The sequence below is a fragment of the Pinus tabuliformis genome, chromosome 6, assembly GCF_031772625.1.
Source record: "Pinus tabuliformis cultivar Carrire ecotype Pingquan chromosome 6, CPIR1, whole genome shotgun sequence".
Taxonomy (NCBI): domain Eukaryota; kingdom Viridiplantae; phylum Streptophyta; class Pinopsida; order Pinales; family Pinaceae; genus Pinus; species Pinus tabuliformis.
Window position 1 is genome coordinate 2081487656 of NC_142292.1, and position 23395 is coordinate 2081511050.

A 23395-nucleotide genomic window follows, 5' to 3' on the forward strand; every position below is an offset into this window, starting at 1 on the left:
GGTCAACACAAGGCCAGATATATATAATTTGTGGTAAACTCTCTCAGTCAACTATGGTTGACCAAAGAGAGTGAATTGGACAATGGCAAAACATGTGTTGTGATATTTGCATGGTACAATCGAGTATGGGATCAGATATGCTCGAGGTGATGGTATCAGATTGGTGGGCTATACTAGCGCAAACTGGGCAACTAGTATAGTGGACAAGAAAGGACTTCAGGGTGTTGCTTTAGCATGGGATCAAGAGTTGTCTCTTAGTACAGTAGGAAGCAGAAGTTTGTGGCACAAAGTTTTGCAGAGGCAAAAACATAGCAAATAGCATGGAAACATGTGAGGCCATATGGCTTCTATTAAAATTGGCAACTAGGGCCAAATTCCACTTTGGGCAGCTCTTTTGAAGAAGATAATTGTGGCATTGAATTCCTCTTTTCGAGAGGACCAAAATCAACCTAAAGATCACTATATTTGGATAAGGAAAAATATATTTATGAAATTAAGCCCACTCATGTGTAATTTATCAAGGTCGGCTTGGGGTTAATTTTACAAGTGAAACCCCTCTCCATCTCCTATAAAAGGGAGTGTCCTCCAACATCATTTGATCATCTCACACACATTTTCTTCTCTTTAAATAATCATAGAAGGAAGGTATCTCCAGCAAAGGAGGAAGGGCTAGGTTAACGTCATGGTAGGGTTGTTTAATGGGCTGACTCCCTTAGGCAGAAGGTTGAGCCTCTTAGGGGCAAGTCTGGGCTTATTTGTGGACTGTTTTGGGCTTATTTATCTTCTATTGTAGGTTCGAGTTGTCTCTGAAGTTGACCGCATGCATAAGGAAGAGCTGCAGTGTGTGGGTGTGTTTTTTATGGTGAGAAATCTCTCTCCTAGGTGGGCTACACCGACAAGAGTCTTTCTCAAGCAGGCCGTAGGCCTTATCTTGCTAAATAGTGGGCCGAGAGGGTAAGCATCTACCTAGGTGGGCCACAACCCTAATATGGTGAAGGTTGGTTGACGTGGAGGTTTGTTTGAGGGTTGAATTAAGTTCAGATTCGTTCCAGAAGGAGGACAGATTATTTTGGAGGGAGGTTGCAACTATAGAAGGTTGTTTTGAGTGAGTTTATGAGGACTGTAACAATGTGCTTCACGCCCCAACCAGGAACAGCAAGCAACAACAGTAAAACTCCAGCTCTTGTGATCATATCATATGATATATTCATGTAGCCTTGAATACTAGTTGGATGGTTTACTAGATTAGATAGATTATAGAAGCTCCTTGATGAACTACAGGTAGCCCTAACCAGACTAAGCTCCTTCAACGGTATGACTCCAGTTTATGAAGACACCTTCAGAATTGCAAATGTGATTGGGCCATCTATTTATCTAAGGACTGTGATTCTAGTTCTTCAAATTGGCAAGTCAATCTTGACTTTGAATTATTGTATTCTCTCTCTCTGTTGAACATTTGATTCTAATAATAAGAAGAATTGATCAAGGGTTTCCCCATCTTGGGGTTTTGCCCTGGTTTGAGCCATATTCTTGTGTTCTCCTGTCTTGGCTTGTCATCAGCATTCATCGCTTATGTTCTTTCTTCAGTTACTGTCAATATGACAATGATTTATCCAATTGCTAACAGAAATATGGATGGATAAATGGGCTAATATTGAACATTAAAGTAAATGTCCTATGCAAAGAACATGTTAACCAAAAATTAACAGCTTTGGAAGTTGTTAGTAGCCTTGTTTGGTCAGAGGATTGAGATAACAATGATACACTGCAACAATCATAGTTGCCTCAGGTTATCTGAGAATCCAGTGTTCCGTGACAGGTCTAAGCATATAGACATCAAGCATCATTTCATTAGGGATTGTGTACAGCACAAGATAGTTGAGCTACAGTATATACCTACAGAGCAAAAGGTAACAAACATTCTGACAAAGGCCTTGGGGAAAGCGAGATTCATATTCTTTAGAGATAAGTTGGGTGTTATACATAACACATTCCTCGCAAAGAGGGAGTGTTAGTTTGTGTAGCTCAAACAGGTGTTCTAGTCTCAGGTGGTGTCGATGAGGCTAGAAACAGAAATGGATTAATTATCTCAATACCCAGAAAAGAAAAAGAAAAGAAAAAAAAAAAAAAAAATATATATATATAATATATATATATTCTAAGGAAAATTGTCTTAATTAGATTTTATTAGCCAGTTTAATTATTTTCCTAAGTCTAACCTCGGAAAAGTAGTTAATTAAATGGGATTAATTGAGACAATTCGATTTTTCTCTAGTGACTTCTAGAAAAGTAATTGAATGAAGTCAAGATGATCTTAGCCATCAATTGTGATTAGATCATGGTCGTTGGTTACTCAACGAGAGACTATAAGATGAGATCGACGGGGCTTTTGAAGACACAAAGATTTGTAGTGAAAGTAAGTGTGCAGTGTTAGCGTGGAGGACACTAGCAGTTGGGTTCAGCAGCGATTGAAGATCGAGTTATTGGAGAAATATTTCTTCACAGTGATTTCCAAATTCTAGGTGACAAAGGGAGATTGAATTATTCTACAGAGACTGAAATTCTCCAAGTAGTGTGAATTGACTGAGGAGGCCGAGTTGTCGTTGGAAGAACGAATTTCCCAAAGAAAGTCAATTTGCAGGAGAGAAATTGAGTTTTCTAGTAGAGATCGATTTTCTAGTGGAGGTCATGATATGTTGTTTGAACTGTGAGTTGCCACTAGTGGTCAAGTTCTCTGCTAAAGCCACACGTGTGGATCAATCCAGGGTCACAAAGGAGGGTCGAATTGATTCAGAGGGGCCGAGTTGCTTCTAGGAGGTCAGATCATCTAGCAAAAGTGAAGAAAATAATTTGTCGGAGGTTTGCTAATTTTACGACAAACAGTGTATGTAATTTCAATTACAGAATTGTTGAAGAATAATAAAACCCTCATTTGCAGAACTAATTTTCCCTTTGGGGTTTTTCCAAGGACAATTTGTCTAAAATATCGGTATCTATTATTTTGTGTGTGATATTTTCTCAATTCCTGTGATTTAATTTTGGTGAAGTTGCAATAGTGTACCAAAGATCTAAAAGGCTGAACCACTCACCCTATGGTTGCTCATCGCTCCAAGAAGTACCCCATGCCCCCTACCACACCCTATGGTTGCTCATCGCTCCAAGAAGTACCCCATGCCCCCTACCACACCCTATGGTTGCTCATTGCAGTGGTGAAGTTGCAATAATGTAGAGAAGATCTAAAAGGAGCCATAGCCACAGTCACAAGCAAGCCCTAGCCGCAGTCAAAGGGAAGGCTCCAATACACAGTCAAGAGGAAGGCTTAATCCGCAGTTAAGAGGAAACCTATTCACTGTCAAGAGGAGCTCCAATACGCAGCCAAAGGGAGCCCTAATCTGTTGTCTAAAGAAGCCCTAATCTGTTGTCTAAAGGAGGCCCTAAACTGCAGTTAAGAGAGGCCTAATTCATAGCAAGAAGGAGGCCTAATACGCAGTCTAGAGAGAGGCCTAAGATGCAGTCAAGAGAGGCCAGATCCGCAGCAATTGAGGAGCCCTAATACGCAGCCAAGAAGAGACCCTAAGCCGCAACAAGAGGAGCCCTAACGCAACTAGAATAAACCTGTTGACAGCGTGAAAGAAGCATGAGTTGTTGTAGGTGACAGCGTAGTAATAGAGGTTATGTCTAGGCATGGGTTAAGGACTTGTTTGGGCCTGTTGGAGGAGACCGCAGCTACAGCTAGTTGCTTTGCTAGGCTGCAAGCCATAGCAAGCATCTAAGGTTGTTCCAAGGCAGCATTGAGGTGTACATTGCTTGCAGGAGGCAGTGTGGATAAAGGGGAGACTCTCCTAGGTGGACTGCAACCCTAGAAGAGCTTAGTTTGTTGTCAGCGTGCAAGGTTAAGGGCTACATATTGTGCCCTAACCAAAATTGCAGGAGCAGCAAGCAATCAGAGAAATGTTGCAGCAGTGTTATGTGGTGGGCTACTAGATTGATGATCTACTAAAAGGATATGCTACAACACTCTTAGTGAATGTTTGAAGATTGTCATAAGAATTCAGGGCTGCATCTTAGAACAATCATCATTAGCAGAATGATGGACTTACTGCTGTTGTCATAAAATATCTTATTTGTATATTTGTACTATCTTTCTCTCTTTGCTGAACTATTGAAGAATATAAGAGGAATTGATCAAGGGTTTCCCCACATTGGGGTTTGTCCCTCGTTGGTGCCTCATCTTGTGTCCTCTTGTCTTGGCTTGTCTTCTATTGTTTATGTTTATGTTCTATCTGCATTTTACTATCATGCTAATGTGATTGCTAAATTGGACATTGATATTGAGCTAATTAAGAAATTGAAGTAAATTGCTCTTAAGCATAGAACATACCTAAAATTAACAAGAGGGGGTAAAATGTTGCCCAAAACAATTCGATCAAACCCAGTCAAAGGAGAGATAAAATATGTTGTGATTATCTGTGGTCAAAACAAAAGTCAAGTTAAAGTCAACACTAGTCAAACAGTCCCAAACACCTCAATTTTGTGCCAATAAATGCGGCCTCAAGAGAGCGAAATTTTTCCCCAAAAAACATAGTCAAACTTGGTCAAAACAGCAGTGGTCAATGAGGTCAACGATCCTGAAATTTTTGTCCTGTTTCAGCCCTGAAAACTGTCCTCCTAGCCGCACGCATGAGAGAGAGAAGATTCCCAAGTTGTACAAACCAATCTGTTTTGGAGAGAGAGGAATGATGAAGTGTGTGATGTCCAAATGAGGAGAAAGGTCATAACCTATTTATACAATTTGTTGAGGGTGAAAGGACACATTTATTGGGCTTCTTGAGCCTACATTAATCTGAAGCCAACCATAACAATTTGTGCATGAGAGAGAATAAATTCAAAATTCCACTTCTACTTGTCTGAATGAGATGGATCTTTATATCAAACTTGGACCTCTCGAAAAGAGTAATCTAATGCAATAATCCTCTCCATCATATGAGTTGTCCCAAGGTGGAATTTGGCCCTAGTTGCTAATTTTAACACTCCCTCTCAACTAGGGAGAATTCCACCTAGCAATTTGTTTGTCATCATCATGCCATCCTGTCATCATGTACCATCTTTGTCATCACTGCTCTGTTGAACTATGAAATAATAATGAAGAAGTGATCGAGAGTGAGTCACAAGACCTTACCACTCTCCACTGACAAAAGTCAGTCCTTGATCCCAGATCAAGTTGTTGAACACCATGCATCCTAGTCATAGGGAGTATGGCAGTACACGATGTGTCCATCAGTAGTGCTAAGGTCCCTAACCACTTTTATCAATTCATTGGCCAGATGAGAGGTACTTCCCATGAGTCCCGGACTCCATGGGTAGGATGTATGTTGGGGCATCGACAGGAGAAGGTGAACCACTCATCCTGCTCATATGCCATAGGAGAAGGTGAACCACTCATCCTATGCATATGTCAATCGTAGGGGAAGGTGAACCACTCACCCTACATACATGTGTCTACAATCGTAGGGGAAGGTGAACCACTCACCCTACACACATGTCAACCATCATGGGGTATCACAAGGGAAGGTGAACCACTCACCCTGTACATAGCGCACCACTAGGGGAAGGTGAACCACTCACCCTATGGTCACTCATAGCTCCAAGAAGTACCCCAAGCCCCCAGGAGCTCCCAGAGCTCAGTGTCCAACTCATGCGGGACCCTCATAAGAGGGTCTTTCCACGACTCCAAGTCTCTCTCGGAAGGTTAAGAATTTGACCTTCCCTAAGGGCTTCGTGAAAATGTCTGCGACTTGCTCATCCATCCTGATGTGCTAGAGCCTTATTGCTCCTCGTTGTACCATATCCCAGATAAAGTGGTACCTAATATCAATGTGCTTGGAGCGATCGTGGAACACAGGATTCTCTGAAAGGCAAATCCCACTTTGGTTGTCACAGAAGATCATGGTGGTATCTAGCATGTGCTCAAATAGCTCACTGAAGAGCTTCCTCAACCAAACAACTTCACAATAGGTCATATTCGCAGCAATGTGTTCGGCCTCAGTGGTGCTTAAAGCAATCGATTTCTGCTTCCTGCTCATCCAAGATATAGAAGCAGACCCCAAAGAGAAGCAACACCCAGACGTGCTCTTACGATCCACCACACTGCCAGCCCAGTCAGCATCTGTATATCCATGTAGCCTCAAATTCCTAGTAGTGTATCTCAGTCCATAGTGGATTGTGCCCCGAAGATATCTCAAGAGATTCTTAGCAGCAATCCAAGGAGGCTCGACCATAAATTGACTCAACGTGTTCACAACAAAGCATATGTCAGGACAAGAGTTTACCAAGAACATTAGGGCCCCCAAGTTGACAATACTCAGAAGGGTTTGCTAATCTAGGCCCAGCAACACTTCCACATAGCTTCTTGAAGTTGAGTTCCATCGGAGTAGACACGGACTTGCAATCCACCATCCCACATCTCTCAAGCAACTTCACAATGTATTTTCCTTGAGAAAGGAAAATCTCACCTGGCTTTTGCCAGACCTCCAGCCCTAGGAATTATAGCACCAGTCCTAAGTCCTTCATCTCGAATTCGGAAGCCAACTCCCTCTTGCATTGATAAATGAGAGGGTCACCACCTGTCAGAAAAAGATCATCCACATAAAGGACCAGAATGAGAGGCTTGTCCTTTTCAACCTTGAAGTATAGGTTGGAGTCAACATCGCTCCTTGCAAATCCCAGCTTCATAAGATAGTTATCAATCCTCTCATACCAAGCCCTAGGGGCTTGCTTCAACTCGGGCTTTCTTCAACCTGCATACATGTGTCTTATGATCTTGAATTTCGAACCCCTCAAGTTGTTCTACATAGACTTTCTCTTTAAGCGAGCCATGCAAGAAAGCAGTTTTGACATCCATTTGGTGTAGGCTCCATCCTTGCGAGGCAACAAGGGCTATGATGGAACGGATGGTGGTATATCGAGCAACTGGTGCAAATATCTCATCCTGGTCCACTCCTTCCTTTTGAGAGAAGCCTCGAGCAAGGAATCTAGCCTTGAACTTTTCAACACCCCATCAGCTCCATGTTTGATATTGTAAAGCCATTTTGAAGTGACGACTAACTTGTCCTTGGGTCTAGGAACCACATCCCAACATCATTCTTCATGATCAACTCATATTCCTCGTTCATCGCATCCTTCCAGACTTGGTGTTTCATGGCTTCTTCGAATGTACATGGCTCAGATTGTACAATGGTACTCATGGCAGCTAAGTACCCTTGGTACCTGTTCGACTTCTTGCTTTCACGAAATGTTCCCCTTGGTGCAACATGTCTCTCGGCATCTTCAAGAGTATCTTTGAGCTACAAAGACCTTTTTTCTTGAAGTAGAGGGCTCACAAGGAGGTGGATCAATGGGATCCATCGGACCTTCAAAATTGGGCATCGAATCATCCGTCAGAGATTCATCCTGCTTTCCTGCATCATTATCATTGTCCTTCCTAAGAATAGGAAGATCTCGACTTTCCCAAGGGCAAAATCTTCATTGAAAGTGACATCATGACTTATTTCCACTTCTCTTTAACCAGGCACATAGATTCTATATGCCTTCGAAGTTTCACTGTAGCCCAAAAACGTTCATTTCTTCCCAGATGCATCTAGTTTGTTTCTTTTCTCTTTCAGCACATGAAAATATAGAAGACAACCAAAAATTCTAAAATGAGAAACATCAAGTTTCTTACTGGTGAAAACTTCTTCGAGTGTCATGAAGTCCAATGCTTGATGCGGGCATCTATTTTGAACATACACAACGGTGTTGGAAGCTTCTCCCCATAATAACTTTGGTAGGCCTTGGTCATGAAGCATGGCACGGGTGGCTTCTATGATTGTTCGATTCTTCCTTTCGGCAACTCCATTTTGCTCAAGAGTATATATAGTAGTGGTCTCCCTCTTAATGCCAACTTCTCTACAATAGTCATTGAATTCATTTGATTCATATTTGGTTCCATTATCGGTCCTCAATATTTTGATCTTCTTCCATGTTTGATTCTCGACCAAGGCTTTGAAAGAGCAAAACCATTTGAACACTTTGTCCTTCTTCTTCAAGAAATAGATCCATGTTTTACGAGAGAAGTCATCCACAAAAATTGCATAGTACAAATATCCTCCCAAATATGTTACGAGCAACATACCTGATAGATCAGAATGGACCAATTGAAGAATATCGGTAGTTTGACTTTCGCTTGAGGGGAATGGTCCCCTTGTATGTTTTCTAGCTACAACCCTGACAAACGCCTTCATGATCTAAGTTGAATTTGGGCATACCTAAGACCATCTTCCTTACATCAAGTAAGGCTTTGTAATGAATGTGAGCAAATCTTCGGTGCCATAATTCAGATTGAAGAGAAGTATCACAAGTCATTGCTCCCAACGGACTTCCTCCAACCTAATAGAGACCTTCAACCCTAAATCCAAGTGTGAATGCATCTTTCGGGTTCCTTTGCCAAACACAAACCTTCCCATCAACAAATGTCACCTTGAAACCTTTATCTTCCATCACAGAAATAGAGACCATGTTCTTTTTCAGATCAAGTACATACAACACTTCTTGTAAATGAAGGGTTTGACCTTGATTTAAGTGAAGAGTAACAGTCCCAATTCCTTTCACGAGATAAGTGGCATTATCCCCAAGTATAATCTCCATATTAGTCTTTTTTTCAATCAAGTTTGAGAGGGCCTCCTTGTACCCAGTGAAGTGCCTTGAGGCACCACTATCAATCAACCAATGATCCAATGTATTCGAAGGAGAGGTGGTGGTGAGGGCAGAAATAAGATAAAATTCTTTTTGCTTTTCTACAACATTAACTTCTTCATACCTAGAGTTTCTCGACTTCTTGGGAGGACGACCATTTCCATATCAAGCAACGGGAGCATTCCTCTTTCCTTTGTTGTTGAACATGTTGTTCCTTTGATTGCCATTTCCTTTGTAGTTGTTGTTATTGTTGTCATCATCTCTTGGAGTATCCTTCTTGTGAGGACACTCTCTAGCAAAGTGGCCAAACTTGTTGCAATTGAAGCATCTTCCTTTTCTTCCTTCTTTGAATCCCGACTTGAATCCTTGACCTTGTCTTCTTGGACCAGCATTGTTCTTCCTTTTAGCATGAGCAGAGAAGGTGGTAGGATTGTTTCCATTTGAGGACTTGTCCCTTTCCATCATAATTTCTTCTTGAGTGCATCTATCCAATAATTCATCAAATCCCAGAATCCTGTCATTGTTGAGGATGGTAGTGTTAAACACATCCCATTCTCTTGTAAGGCCTCCAAGTGCAATAAGAGTGAGCTCCGTGTCACCAATAACTTCTCCAATAGATAGGAGATCATTCTTGATTTCAGTAATCCTCATGAAGTAGGATTGAATGGATTCTCCTCTATCCATCTTGATGTCTTTCAACTTGTTCTTGAGAAAGAGAACTTGATTTGCATTATTTACTTTGAACATCCAAATCAGCTTGTCATACATCTCCTTAGATGTTTCCAAATCAGAAACATAGGCAACCAAAGGCTTGTGAATAAAATCAACAATAATTTTCTTAGCTTTAACCTCACATTTCTTGTACTTTGTTTTTGCAGCAGCGGGTGCACTTGAAGGAGGCTCCTCCACTCTTCCTTTTACATAGTCCATAGCATCATTTTCTTCCAAAGTCAAATCCAGAGACAAATTCAAGCATGAGAGTCGAATTTGTCCTTGAGCTTGTCCTTGGATTTGAAGTTAGATGTGGTCATCATTGAGACTAGTTCCAAGTTCTTGTCCAACAGCTTCCCTTAGTGATTGCTTTTCCTCACTCTTGCTTGGGCTTTGTCTTCACCTAAGCTTTGATACCATGTTAATTTTAGATAACAATGGTATGTTTTATGCTTAGCACAATTTACTTCAATGTTCCTTTAGCAACCTAATGACAATTTCCAATTATTTCCAGTAGCAATCACATTGACAGTAAATGCCGATAGAACATAAAAACATATGCAGAAGACAAGCCAAGAGAAGAGGACACCAGAATGGCGGATGTCAAGGAAAAACCCCAATGTGGGGAAAACCCTTTGATCAAATCTTCTTATTATTATTCAATAGTTCAACAGAGAGAGAGAGAGGGTACAAAGATCAAATTCACTTGCCCAATACACAGTCAAATCAGCCCTGTAAAATTCTGTTGTCAAACTTGCCCTAACCAAAAAGTCAACGCTGGTCAAAACAGCAGCAAAACTTCAGCAATGCAGCTCAGTCTTCCTTGGTCAAACTCGGCCTGAAGAGGAGGTCAAACACTGCCCAAAACAATTCGATCAAACCCAATCAAAGGAGAGAGAAAATCTGATGTGATTTTCTGCGGTCAAAACAAAAGTCAACGCTGATCAAACAATGCCAAACACCTCAATTTTTGTGCCAATAAATGTAGCCTCAAGAGAGAAATTCTTCCCCAAAAAACATAGTCAAACTTGGTCAAAATAGTGGTGGTCAACACTGGTCAACAATCCTGAAATTTTCGTCCTGTTTCACCTAAAAAACTATCCTCCTAGCCACACGTGTGAGATAGAGAGAAGATTCCCAAGTTGTACGAAACAATGTGTTTGGGAGAGAGAAGAATGATGAAGTGTGTGGTGTCCAAATAAGGAGAGGTCACTCCTATTTATACAATTCATTGAGGGTGAAAGGACACATCTATTGGGCTTCTTGAGCCTACGTTAAGCTTAGGCCAACCTTAACAATTTGTGCATGAGAGAGAATAAATTCAAAATTCCACTTCTGCTTATTCGAATGAGATGATCTTTATATCAAACTTGGACCTCTCGAAAAGAGGAATCCAATGCAATAATCATATCCATCGTATGAGTTGTCCCAAGGTGGAATCTGGCCCTAGTTTCCAATTTTAACAAGGGGATTGTGCACCTTCTTCTATGATGATGTCATGCCCCAGCTTGATGATATCACCCATATGTTACATTTGATGATGATGCAAACTTTTTGGAAGGTGAAAATGGGATTTGAGAAGGATATCTTTAAGGCACCATTTGGAGAGGCAGAGACATAACTTGTGGACGATGCATGTATTTTGAGTCATCTTTTGCACATTTCATTGAGAGACGTGACTTTTGGAGATGACATCACCCCTTGGGGGGGCGATTTTTTATTACACATGTAGGTTAATTGAGGTCTATTTTCATATTATTTTATTTTGGTTATCTTTGGGGCTCAATTTCATGACCTATCCAACTTGTATCATGGATAACTTATTTTAGGGGTTCTTTGAGCAAATTAGAGGTAAATCAACCTGGTTACCTCATATATATAAGGAGTGAAACTGTCTCTTAGATCATAACTTCTCTCAATTAGTGATTCATCTCTCTTGTTCGCTATGGAGGCCTAGTTGAGTGACTTCTCTTGGATGGACTTGTGATGTGATGTGATCTCTTTTCATGGATGCTTATGGTAGATCTCGAATGTTGCATGGCTAAGTAAGTTAGTTTAGTTGCTTATCTTAGTATCATGTTCCATGGGATTAATGTTGTTGTGCTAAGTTACTTTATTTGGTATTTGCTTCATTGTCCTTTGTTAAGCTAAACATTTCCTCCAAGTAATTGAGAAATAGAGATAGGTTTTGTTTCCTTTAATTATCTAGAAAATTTACAACCTAAACCTCAAACCCTAGGGTAAGTTAGTGTATTTTCCTTATTTTGTTTGGATTTAGTATCACTCCAAGAAAACCCTAGAATTATTTGTATCCTAGACTCCATATGCCCTAGATCGAGAAGGCATTAGTCCACCTCTCTTGTGGCATCCTTTTAAAATATAAATTTTCTTTTCTTTTTTTACTTCATGGTAAATTAGGGTTAAATTACAGCAAAATCATATATTTTCTACATTTAATGACTTTTTGATTTATGCCCTAGGATTAGACATTATGTAAAGTGAATTATAAAAGAAAATTTTAAGTTTTTCATGCATTTTTCAACCATTTTCTAGGGTTGACGTCAAGGTTTTATTTGTTGTCTTATGCCTTATTAATCTTCAAAATTTATTTTAACTTTGTCCCTAGTTTTCTCTCTAATTAGTTGTCATTTCACATAACTTATTCACAATTTTCACAACTAAATTTGTTGTTGTCATAAACTATTGTTTTGCTGCAATTTGTTGATTTAAAATCCTAGTTTATAGCAATCTTGAGTATTTTCTTAACTTGGTGTGATTGGGAAATCTATCTAAGACTCTTCAAGCCAACCATAGCCTTTGATTAATCATAGCTCCCTTGAACCCAAAAGTATAATTTATTCCTTCATCCACCTCAAACCATAATTTGTCATAGCTTTATCGAGTGGATCTATGTTGTAGGATACTTAGAGGGTAATTGGCTTAATAACCTCGGGTTACTTGATCCCTAAGCCCTACTAAGGAAGGCTCCCTTATGTTGGATTGTGTACTTCACTAAAGACGGGAGGGGGTAGTTTGTTAATTTTAGGTATATTCTATGCTTAGAGCAATTTATTTCAATTTTCACAGTTAGCTCCATATCTTTTCCAGATTAGTAATCACATCAGCATTAAAGTAAACTGCAAATAGAACACAAACATAAATCGCAGAAGACAAGCCAAGACAAGAGGACACAAGATGTGGCGCTAGCCAGGGAAAAACCCCAATGTGGGGAAACCCTTGATCAATTCTTCTTATATGTTCTTCAATAGTTCAACAGAGAGAGAGAGAGAGATAGTATGTTTACAACAAAAGTCAACACTTTGACTTATCTAGATAAGAGCATAGATCATCTCTAAGAAGATGATACATGAGATCAGTTGAAGACATGTTGCTTCAACTAATTCTCCAAGGTGACTCCTTCACCTATCGTTGTGCTGCATTTCGTCATCATGCTGCACCTCATCGCGCTGCACCATGCTGCACCCATCATCACTATGCTGCATCTCATCACGCTTCATTAATCATGACTGTACCCATCACTGTATTGCATTATGTGCCATTGTTGCACCATGTTGCCATCCTGACCTATGTGTTGGCTGCACCTTGCTTGCTTGTTATCCCTTGCTTGCTTGTTGTCCCTAGCATGCTTATTGTCCTTAGCATGCTTGTTGTTGCATACTAGTTGTCCCTTGCATGCTAGCTATAACATTGCATGCTTGGTGTATTACTGCTAAGTACCATACAACTGTCCCAATGTTAGTTGGTTGTCCCTTGCATGGTGCTCTCCTTCGGAGACAGATGCTCTGGCTGTTTCGGCAGTTCTCGCAGTTCCGGTAATCACGACAGTTCCAGCTTTTCCGGCAGTTTCGGCTTCTCCAACAGTTCCGACATTTCCGACTTTTCCGGCTTTTCTGGCTTTTCTGGCAATTCCAGCTTTTCAGACTGTTTCGACTTTTCCGGCAATTTTGGCTTTTCCGGATTTTCGGCAGTTCCGACGACTTTTCGGCAATTCGGCTTTTCCGGCAGTTTCGTCTTTTCTGGTAGTTCCGGCTTTTCCGGCAGTTCCGACTTTTCCGACAGTTCCGATAGTTCCGGCTTTTCCGATAGTTCCGGCTTTTCCGGTAGTTCCAGCTTTTCCGTAGTTCCAGCTTTTCCGGCAGTTCCGTAGTTCCGGCAGTTCTGGCTTTTCCGGTAGTTCCAGCAGTTCGTCTTTTCCGACAGTTCCGGCTCTTCTGGCCTCTGGATCAAGGCAACGTTATTCCTTAGGATCTCTCCTCCTACTAAAACCCAAAGACAAGTAGAGAGAGGAAGACATCCCAAGTGTCTATTTAAATGACTTGAAGGCCACCTCTATTTATACTAAAACGTTGAGCACATGTGGGGTTTATTTGGTTGCTGGCCGACCTTGACGAATTGTCTTATAACGCAAATAAATTCATAACTCCATGAATACTTATCGAAATCGGATGATCTTTAGATCAATCCTACACCTCTCGATGAGAGGGATCCAAGAAAAATATCTACAGCCATAAATAAGATGACCCACATGGTGTTTGGCCCTAGTTGCCAATTTTAACACTCCCTCTCAACTAGGGAGAACTACATCCGTTGATCCATATGTCCGACTGTACTATCTCTGCCATCAGTGCCCTACTCTGCGCTGATTTGCTGAGCTCTGCTCTGCTCTGCTTTGATTTGCTTTGCTCTGCTCAGCTGAACCATGAAGAAAAAGAATTGATCGAGAATGTCTCATACCATCCTCTACTGACCCAAAGTTAGTTTCATCTAAAGAGAGTGTGTCACATCACTCTTACTGACCCAAAGTCAGTTTTATTGATCCCAAATCAATATCACAAGAGAGTGTCTCAAACCACTCATACTGATCCCAAATCAGTTTCATTGATCCCAGATCAATGGAGGTCATCCTAGCATAGGGAGTACGGTAGATACAGCGATGCGTCCATCGATAGTACTACTATGGTCCCTATCCTCATTTCCCTGCTCATTGATCAGATGAGAGGTACTTCCCATGAGTCCCAGACTGCATGGGTAGGATGCCTCGACAGGAGAACTAATCATCCTGTCCACAGGAGAATGAATCATCCTGTCAGTGGATGCCACAGAGAACTAATCATCCTGGCCCACAGGAGAACTAATCATCCTGTTCCACAGTCGCCACGGAGAACAAATCATCCTAGCCCACAGAAGAACTAATCATCCTGTTCATAGCGCACCACCAGGGGAGGGTGAGTCGCCCTGTGGTCGTATATTGCTCCAGTAAGTACCCCAAGCCCCCCAGAGCTCCCAGAGCTCAATGCATGCAACATGCAAGACCCTTATAAGAAGGTCTCTCAACGACTCCAAGTCGTTCGAGAAAGTCACAGATTTGACCTTTCCCCGGGGCTTTGACAAAATGTCTACGACCTATACATTAGTCTCAATGCAATGGAGCCTCCTTGCTCATCGACTTACCATATCGCAGATAAGGCAGTATCTGATGTCTCTCTGCTGGAGCAATCATCGAATACGGGATTCCTCAATAATCGAATCCCACCTTTGGTTGTCACAGAGACAGTGGTACAAATAGCTCACTTAAGAGCTTCTGCAACCATGCAGCTTCACACGAGATCATACTCGTAGTTATGTATTCGGTCTCGGCGGTGCTTATAGCAACCGACTTTTGCTTCCTGCTCATCCATGATATTGAAGTAGAAACCAAAGAGAACCAACACTGAGAAGTGCTATAGTCATCCTCCACACTACCTACCCAGTCAGCATTCGAATAATCATGCAGTTTCATATTTCCGGCAGTGTATCTCAATCCATGAGAGATTGTGCCCCCCGAAGATATCTCAGAAGATTCTTGGCACCAATCCAGTAAGGCTCAACCAAATATGAGCTCACCATGCTAACTGCAAAACATATGTCCGGAGGGAAGTTCACCAAGAACATCAACGCGAATGAGTTTATGAAACTGAGAGGCATTTCCCAAATCTGGTCCGACATCACTACCATATAGCTTCTAAAAGTTAAGATCCTCGAGGTAGTCATAGGCTTGCAGTTTATCATTCCACATCCGGAATCCAACTCCCTCTTACTTCTGCAAATGAGAGGGTTTGCACTAGTCAAAAATAGGTCGTCCTCATAAGGTGTCGGTGTGAGAGGTCTATCATCCACAACCTTCGGGTAATGGTTTGGATTGGTTTCACTCCTATTGAATCTCAGCTTCATCAGACAACTATCAATCCTCTCATACTACACCCAAGGTGTTTTGCTTCAAGCCATAAAGGGCTTTCTTCCACCTATATACATGAGATTCCCAATCATGAATCTCAAACTCCTCGGGTTGTTCCAACCCTATGGACCTGCTGCATGAGGGGAATGGTCCCCTTATAAGATTTTCCTTCGATACATCTCAGACATGTACCTTCATGCTCTACTTGAATTCAGACATCCTTATCACCATCTGACTCACATCGGGTAGGGCCCCATAGGTAGACCTCCGGTGTTATAGATGTGATATTTCAATTGACATGATCCCCAATGGACCATCCTGCAACTTGATACAAATTGCCAACCCTAAACCCATGAGAAAAAGCATCTTTGGAAATTATATTTTTTATCACGTACCTTTCCATCAATGAATGCTACCCTGAAACCTTAGACTTCTATTTCTGAGATGGACACCAGGTTCTTCTTGCGATCAGGTACATAAAGGAGATTCTGTAAATGAATTGAGTTACCCTTATTCAATTGAGAGTTAACATTCCCTACACCCTTTCCGGATAGGTGGCATCGACTCCAAGTATAATCCCATGATTGTTTCCATCTCTACCAAATTAGAGAGGGCACCCATCTATCCGATGAAGTGCCTTGAAGCACTGCAATCTATAAGCCAGATTCTCAAAGAATCTGAAGGAGAGGGCCAATATAAGATAACGCTTCTTTATCTTATCAGAAATAACATTTGATTCTTCATACTTGGGGTTCCTTGCTTTTTATGAAGAGTCGGCCATTTCCTTGATGACCTGCATTACTTGTCATTCCTTTGATCACTGAAGATGTCCCTGGATGATTGTTATCATCATCAAGTGATGTGTCCCTGCCATTCAGACACTCCTTCGCATAATGGTTGAACTAGTTATCTACCTTTCCTTCCACCCTGAGATCCAGTCTTCCAATGAAGTGATCTTTAGGTAGGCCATATTTCGTTGCGCCATTCTGATAATATTCTCTGCTTCGACTTCACCCTTGGTGAATTTGAAGAGGGATGAGGAATCCATTGATCCTTTTTCTTTCCCAACTGTCTTCGGTGATTGCTCTTTCACTCTTGTTTGGGCATTGCCTTCACCTCAACTCTGATACCATGTTAATTTTAGGTATGTTCTATGATTAGAGCAATTTATTTCAATTTTCACAGTTAGCTCCATATCTTTTCCAGATTAGCAATCATATCAGCATTAAGTAAACTGCAGATAGAACACAAACATAAATCGCAAAAGACAAGCTAAGACAAGAGGACACAAGATGTGGCGCTAGCCAGGGAAAAACCCTAATGTGGGGAAACCCTTGATCAATTCTTCTTATATGTTCTTCAATAGTTCAGCAAAGAGAGAGAGAGAGAGATAGTATGTTTACAGCAGAAGTCAACACTTTGACTATTCTAGATAAGAGCATAGATCATTTCTAAGAAGATGATACATGAGATCAGTTGAAGACATGTTGCTTCAACTGATTCTCCAAGGTGACTCCATCACCTATCATTGTGTTGCATTTCGTCATCATGTTGCACCTCATCGCACTGCACCATGTTGCACCCATCATCACGATGCCGCATTTCATCACTCTTCATTAATCATGATTGTACCCATCATTGTCCTGCATTATGTGCCATTGCTGCACCATGTTGCCATCCTGACCTATGTGTTGGTTGCACCTTGCTTGCTTGTTATTCCTTGCTTGCTTGTTGTCCCTAGCATGCTTGTTGTCCTTAGCACGCTTGTTGTTACATGCTAGTTGTCCCTTGCATGCTTGTTGTAACATGCTAGTTGTCCCTTGCATGCTAGCTGTAACATTGCATGCTTGGTGTATTTGCTGCTAAGTACCATACAATTGTCCCAATGTTAGTTAGCTATCCCTTGCATGCTGCTCTCCTTCGAAGACAGGTGCTCCGGCTGTTTCGGCAGTTCTGGTAGTTCCGGCAGTCCCAACAATTCCGGCTTTTCGGCAGTTCGGCTTTTCTGACACAGTTCCGGCTTTTCTGGAAGTTCCGACATTTCAAGCTTTTCTAGCTTTTCCGATAGTTCCAGCTTTTTCGACTTTTCCAGCTTTTCCGACAGTTCTGGCTTTTCCGGCAGTTCCAGCTTTTCTGGCAGTTTCGGCTTTTCCCGCAGTTCCGGCTTTTCCCGCAGTTCCGGCTTTTCTGGCCTCTGGATCAGGGCAACGTTATCCTACTAAAACCCAAAGACAAGTAGAGAGAGGAAGAGATCCCAAGTGTCTATTGAAATGACTTGAAGGCCACCTCTATTTATACTAAAATGTTGAGCACATGTGGGGTTTATTTGGTTGCTGGCCGACCTTGACGAATTGTCTTATAACGCAAATAAACTCATAACTCCATGAATACTTATTGGAATCGGATGATCTTTAGATCAATCCTACACCTCTCGATGAGAGGGATCCAAGAAAAATATCAACAGCCATAAATAAGATGACCCACATGGAGTTTGGCCCTAGTTGCAAATTTTAACATAGTTGTTGAGGCAACAGGGTAACACTCCCATGTTTTGCACATTGTCTAGGTCACCTAGTGAGACTTTGCACTAGGTGTTAGATTTTGATGTAATAGGTGCAACAATGGATTGTTTATCAAAACATATCTTTGAGTTTTAAATTAAGTCTCTTTGCATAAATCAAAATGAAATAATCGCTCTACACAACAAATCCATTTTCATGCTTATTCTTTCTTCAACTCTATGCTTATTTAGATAGAGAATCCTCTGTTTCATTTACATATATTATTGCTTTATTTTTTCTCATCTCAAGCAATTATACATGTAGTAAAAAACAACTTCAACACACTAGAGCATACACGCAAACATAAAGTACAATGGAGAATCTATTGTGGGAAAAAATCCACAAGAAGATTGTGTTTCTATATTTCCTAGAGTATTATAGAGGCAAGGCTCTATTGGAGCTCAAAGACTAATCATAAATTCATCTTCCTCTTTTGTGAAGAATTATAGGTTTTCTTGTCCTTTGTACTGTTGACTTGAGAGGCTTGAAATTCATCTACCTTCGAACAAATCCATATCTCTGCACTATCTATTTTAGAACATGCACATGGAGATGACTATCAACACCTTCATCTTTACAAAACCTCTTATGCATAGGAGGGTGATAATTATCAAATCTTCTCAACTCCCTAGAACACATCCTCTCAATTCTCTAGAACAAGCACCTCTTCAAGTCACCTAGGAGAGGTCCACTTTGCTTAGAATGGGGGAAAGTTTGTGCACTGCAACGCTACAAGGTTGTGCTTGCCTCACTAAGCATCGATGATTGGATCAACATCCAAGTGTTAGGATACTCCAATTCCCATGCAACCACAAAAGCCTTCTTTCTCCCTCTTTCACCTCTTGCATTCCCCAACAGGAAAATATTGATTTCTTTGTCTACATCCCATAAGGATTGTTCCCTACTTTCCCGAAAAGGAAAATAGTGATTTCTCTCTCTACATCCCATGAGGTTTTGTTCCCCTCTATTAATAGGCTTGAAAATTGAATCAACCTTCTATTTCATATTGGGATGAACTACAATACTTTTCCCCAAGCCACAAGGTTCCCCAAACTTGAACCTTGAGATTCAAAATCCAACAAACCTCAAAAAAATTGAGGTTCATCCACACTCACAAACCTCAAAGACGAACTTAATGCCAAACTTAAATGAACCTAAACTTGTTCCCAAATTTGAAACTAAGAAAGAATTTAAATGCAATTCTTTTTAAATTTGATCTAGAGTTGAGTTAGATTTACAAAAAAATAAAAAATTACTAAATGGACGGTGATATTCTACTGCGGGCATGCTCTTTTCCATTTTCAAGCTAAATGTTGACTCTCACCATTGTAAACCCTCATGTTTGTGAACCCATCACCCTCTTGACTATGAACCCTATAACACTTCTCAAGCATTGACCATTACAACCCCATGTTTGAGGACAGAGAGCAATAAACCCTCCACTTGGGCCTCCATCATCATGAGCTCATGTTTAAGGAGAGAGAGAGATAAACCCTTTGCTCAAGCTTTCACTACATGACTCTACAAGTTGCATATGAACTTTGAAGATAAATATGATAAACCCTCAACTTAGGCCTTTGTCGTCATTACCCAACATTTGAAAATAGAGAGTCATAGACCCTTGCAAATCATCGCTTGACCTCTGCCATATTTTTGACACTAGTTGCGGTCTAATACAGCAATCAATGGTCTAATACAATAATCAGTGACAATATAGTTGTGGTCTAATACACTACACAACACTCACCCTCACCCAAAAATCATAACTATGAGCTTGTAGCCATTATCACTATTACCCACCCATGTGTGTAACCCTTGGGAGAAAAAATTTCTCCTATTGTTTCAGTGCTAGCTAGAAACCCTATAATGATCCAAATATAGCTAGCTTTAGAGTCCTCCTGTCTATGCTTCGATCAATGCTTTATTTCATCTAACCTACTTGTTCTATGAGGATGGGCCATTTATTATAAGGTACATTAACCATTCTTTTATTCAAGTGTTGTGATTTAATGTTTAAGAGCATTCAAGTATGGATCACAAGTTGAATTGGATGATAGATGACTTTTGGTTGTACGCTTGTTTCCATGATTCACCTTGGTGGTTACCTCTTGCCCCTATTCCAGTGTAGCCTTCCTTGAGGCCTTCCTTTCACTGTCTAGGAAGGGCACAAATCAACAACTCTAATTGATGTTGTGCGTCCATCGTAATCTATACTAGACACTTTCAATCTCTCCTATCCATATCCCAGCTTCGAGTTGATTGTTATCTGTCACTAGTACAGATTCCCTATTTTTCTCATCCTTGAGTAGGGGGCTAAAAAACTTTGACCTAAGAGGTTGATGCAAAAAAAAGAGCATTGCCATATTGTTAAAATGCAAAAGATTGGTAGGGATATATGAAAGTGCATCAAAAAAACCCTAGCTTGAACTCTAACCCCCTCACTAGCCCTCACCCAGTTCCTGGTTAACGCGTGAGCTATCTAAATTAAGGGACTTTGATTATCCCAACCTCGATGAACAAGGAAATGCTTCATCTTTATGGGGCCAATGATGAATCAACAAAAGCTTTTACCCCAAGCTATATCTGCATAGAAAAAGAAAATCAATGAAGAAAAAGGCACACAAGAACGGTGGTAGTAAAACTAGGTCAAGGAAAGGAGTAACTCCGATCCCACGATTGCTCCCTCTTCACATCAAAATGTTCAAGGATGCTGGAATTTCATAGCTGGTACAAATACTATTGCATCCTGCATGAAGTAAACCTCTACCATGTCATTAACCACTTGCACTTGCTAATTGAAGTAATAAAAAATTAGTCAAATAAGCTTAGACTTGGTTTGAGCGTAATTGGTCGTTTTTGTTTTAAAAATGTGTGAAGTAAAGTTGATGGTAGGAAAAGAGCTGCACTATTATGGTTATCACACTAGTAATTTCATTGCATGAATATTGTATACACAATTCTCTAAATATATCAGCTCGCCAATCTATGAAACCAGTTTCAAAAGCAATAGATTTCTATCATTTAAAATATTGAATCACCGAAACTGCTCTTATGAACATATCATGATGTAATTGATGATGATTATGACCATCTATTGAGGCCAAATTTGGTTTACCAGACCTGAAAAAAGCAAATTGAGAATCAATTGAGTTTATTCAACATGAGGCTTCTGTGATCAAATAGACAGGAGATAAGTTTTCAGAGCTCGATTGGTTTCCATGGGTTAACAACTTATGAAGATTTGTATTATTCTAAATGCTTTGAAAATGAGAAGGTCAAGCATTTTAAGAAAGGGTGGTTTTCATTCCCCCACTACATGTGTCTCACGAGTTCACAGATTTCATCTTCCCAAGGTGTTTTAGGCCTTGCCTAACATCCAATTTCACTGTGAAGTTCACAAGATTTTGTCCTTATTTTTTGCAATATTTACTTTCTTCTTTAATCTGGCTATAGTACAGAGACGGCTCTAATCGCCTAACTGGGGGTTACTACTTTGTTACCACTTTCTTAAAAATTAACTTCTCTTTTTTTCAATCTCAATATTACACCACATTTTCTTTAAACTTAGTTATAGTAGTATTTTTAATGGCATTTGTAATTTTAAGGAAATCCTCTTCCACTATCCCCCAATGATGAAGTCAAGAAATAACATCTTTAGTCTTGAAAGGTTTTCAGTGGTGTTTAAGGCAATGATAGGAAGTCTTCTCCCTTCTGTTGATGAGTTTATGCATTAAGTACTTGACCATGCCCTTACTTTTACTAGGTGTAAGACCAACTTCTAGAAGAAGAATTGTCATAGTTCTTGGTACCGAAATAAGATTTCCATCATCCCCTAGTACTCCTTTCGACACTACATTCAGATAATTATGGTGAAGGTCAACTTGATCGTACCCTTACTCTTACTAGGTGTAAGCCCAACTTCTAGAAGAAGAATTGTCATAGTTCTCGATACCAAAATAAGATTCCCATCATCCACAAGTTCTCCTTTCGAGACTACAATCAGATTAAGTGATTCAACTTATGGTAAAGGTCAACTCAAAGATGCATATACTAATGAACTAGTTCAAATAAGCATTTTGATAACAAAACAATAATTAATAAATGAACCCCATAATAGCATACCAAGAATAACAGCTGGTCGGATAGGCGCTCAACCTCCCTCTGCCAGAGACATAGAAAAATATATAACGTGAGCACGGCAGTAGAATTCATTCATTTTAAAATTGAAGTATGACTGAACTGAAGCCAGTGAACCATATTAAAACGACTAATACCTCTAACGTGGAGACATTTTTGTTAATCCGAGAGGAAGTGCCAGGATCTGTTCTCAACTTGCCTTGTGTAGAGGTTTTGACTTGAAACCCTAATTGACCATGAAGATCTTGAGGTTTATTGGACTCGATGATCGAATGCACATCGTTGAACCCGCGAGGTGGAGAAAAACTGTAGAGCGATGCATCCAAGCCATCCAAATGGCCGGGATTAACAATGTTTTTCGATGCAAAGGCCGAGTTGAAGCCATAAAAATTAGAGTTTGTTAGTTGTTGCGAAAATGCCTGATCCTGTGTGGCTGCCTTTTTGGCAGCAATGGCTTCCTCCTCTTTGCGAACGAGTTCCTGTATCAGCTCTACATCCCAGTCTTCCTCTCCTTCGAAATTCAAAATCGCCTCCGCCTTCCTTCCCTCCATGTGGTGGCATAAAATCGATGAGGAACGAGGTTTCTTTAGAGGAAGTCTTCTTTTCCTTTGAATGTGATTGCGATTTTTCCCTATGTTTCTTTTGGATTTCCATATTATATATAACATCTCATGAACAATCATGTTATTATATTTAATAAAAAAAATAAAATGATATGATATAAAATGAAATGATATTTTACCTTCCATTAGACTAAAAATAGTTTATGGGACTATGGGTTTCTTATTTTTTACTTTTTGCACTTCAATTCTTTTCTTATTCAAATTGATAATAAGTTGACCTAACTTTCCAACAAACCCCTTGCTGAAAAGACAATGTCAAGAAACCGATGCTAACATATTCCCATAACTTTCTCTGATGTCTTTGAACGCATCACATTACAAAATGAAATGTTTTTGAATTCCACTGCCCCAAACGTGCAAAATGTACACACTTGTTCTTCCCAAGCTTCTTTAGGCCT

General features: G+C 40.4%; 1 protein-coding gene across 3 annotated transcripts in view; it reads right to left on the reverse strand.

Annotated features, from left to right (window-relative positions):
• SUV2 (protein dimerization) overlaps positions 1 to 23000 on the reverse strand; it is a 233334-nt gene extending 210334 nt beyond the window's left edge. For all 3 annotated transcript variants that reach the window (XM_089433467.1, XM_089433461.1, XM_089433454.1), the window contains exons 1-2: positions 22512 to 23000; positions 22360 to 22398 (exon numbers count right to left, since the gene is read on the reverse strand). In XM_089433467.1, coding sequence (XP_089289593.1) covers positions 22360 to 22398; positions 22512 to 22925 — 453 coding nt within the window. In that variant the 5' untranslated portion in view covers positions 22926 to 23000. The remainder of the gene's footprint in view (positions 1 to 22359; positions 22399 to 22511) is intronic.
• Between the last annotated feature and the right edge of the window lie 395 nt (positions 23001 to 23395).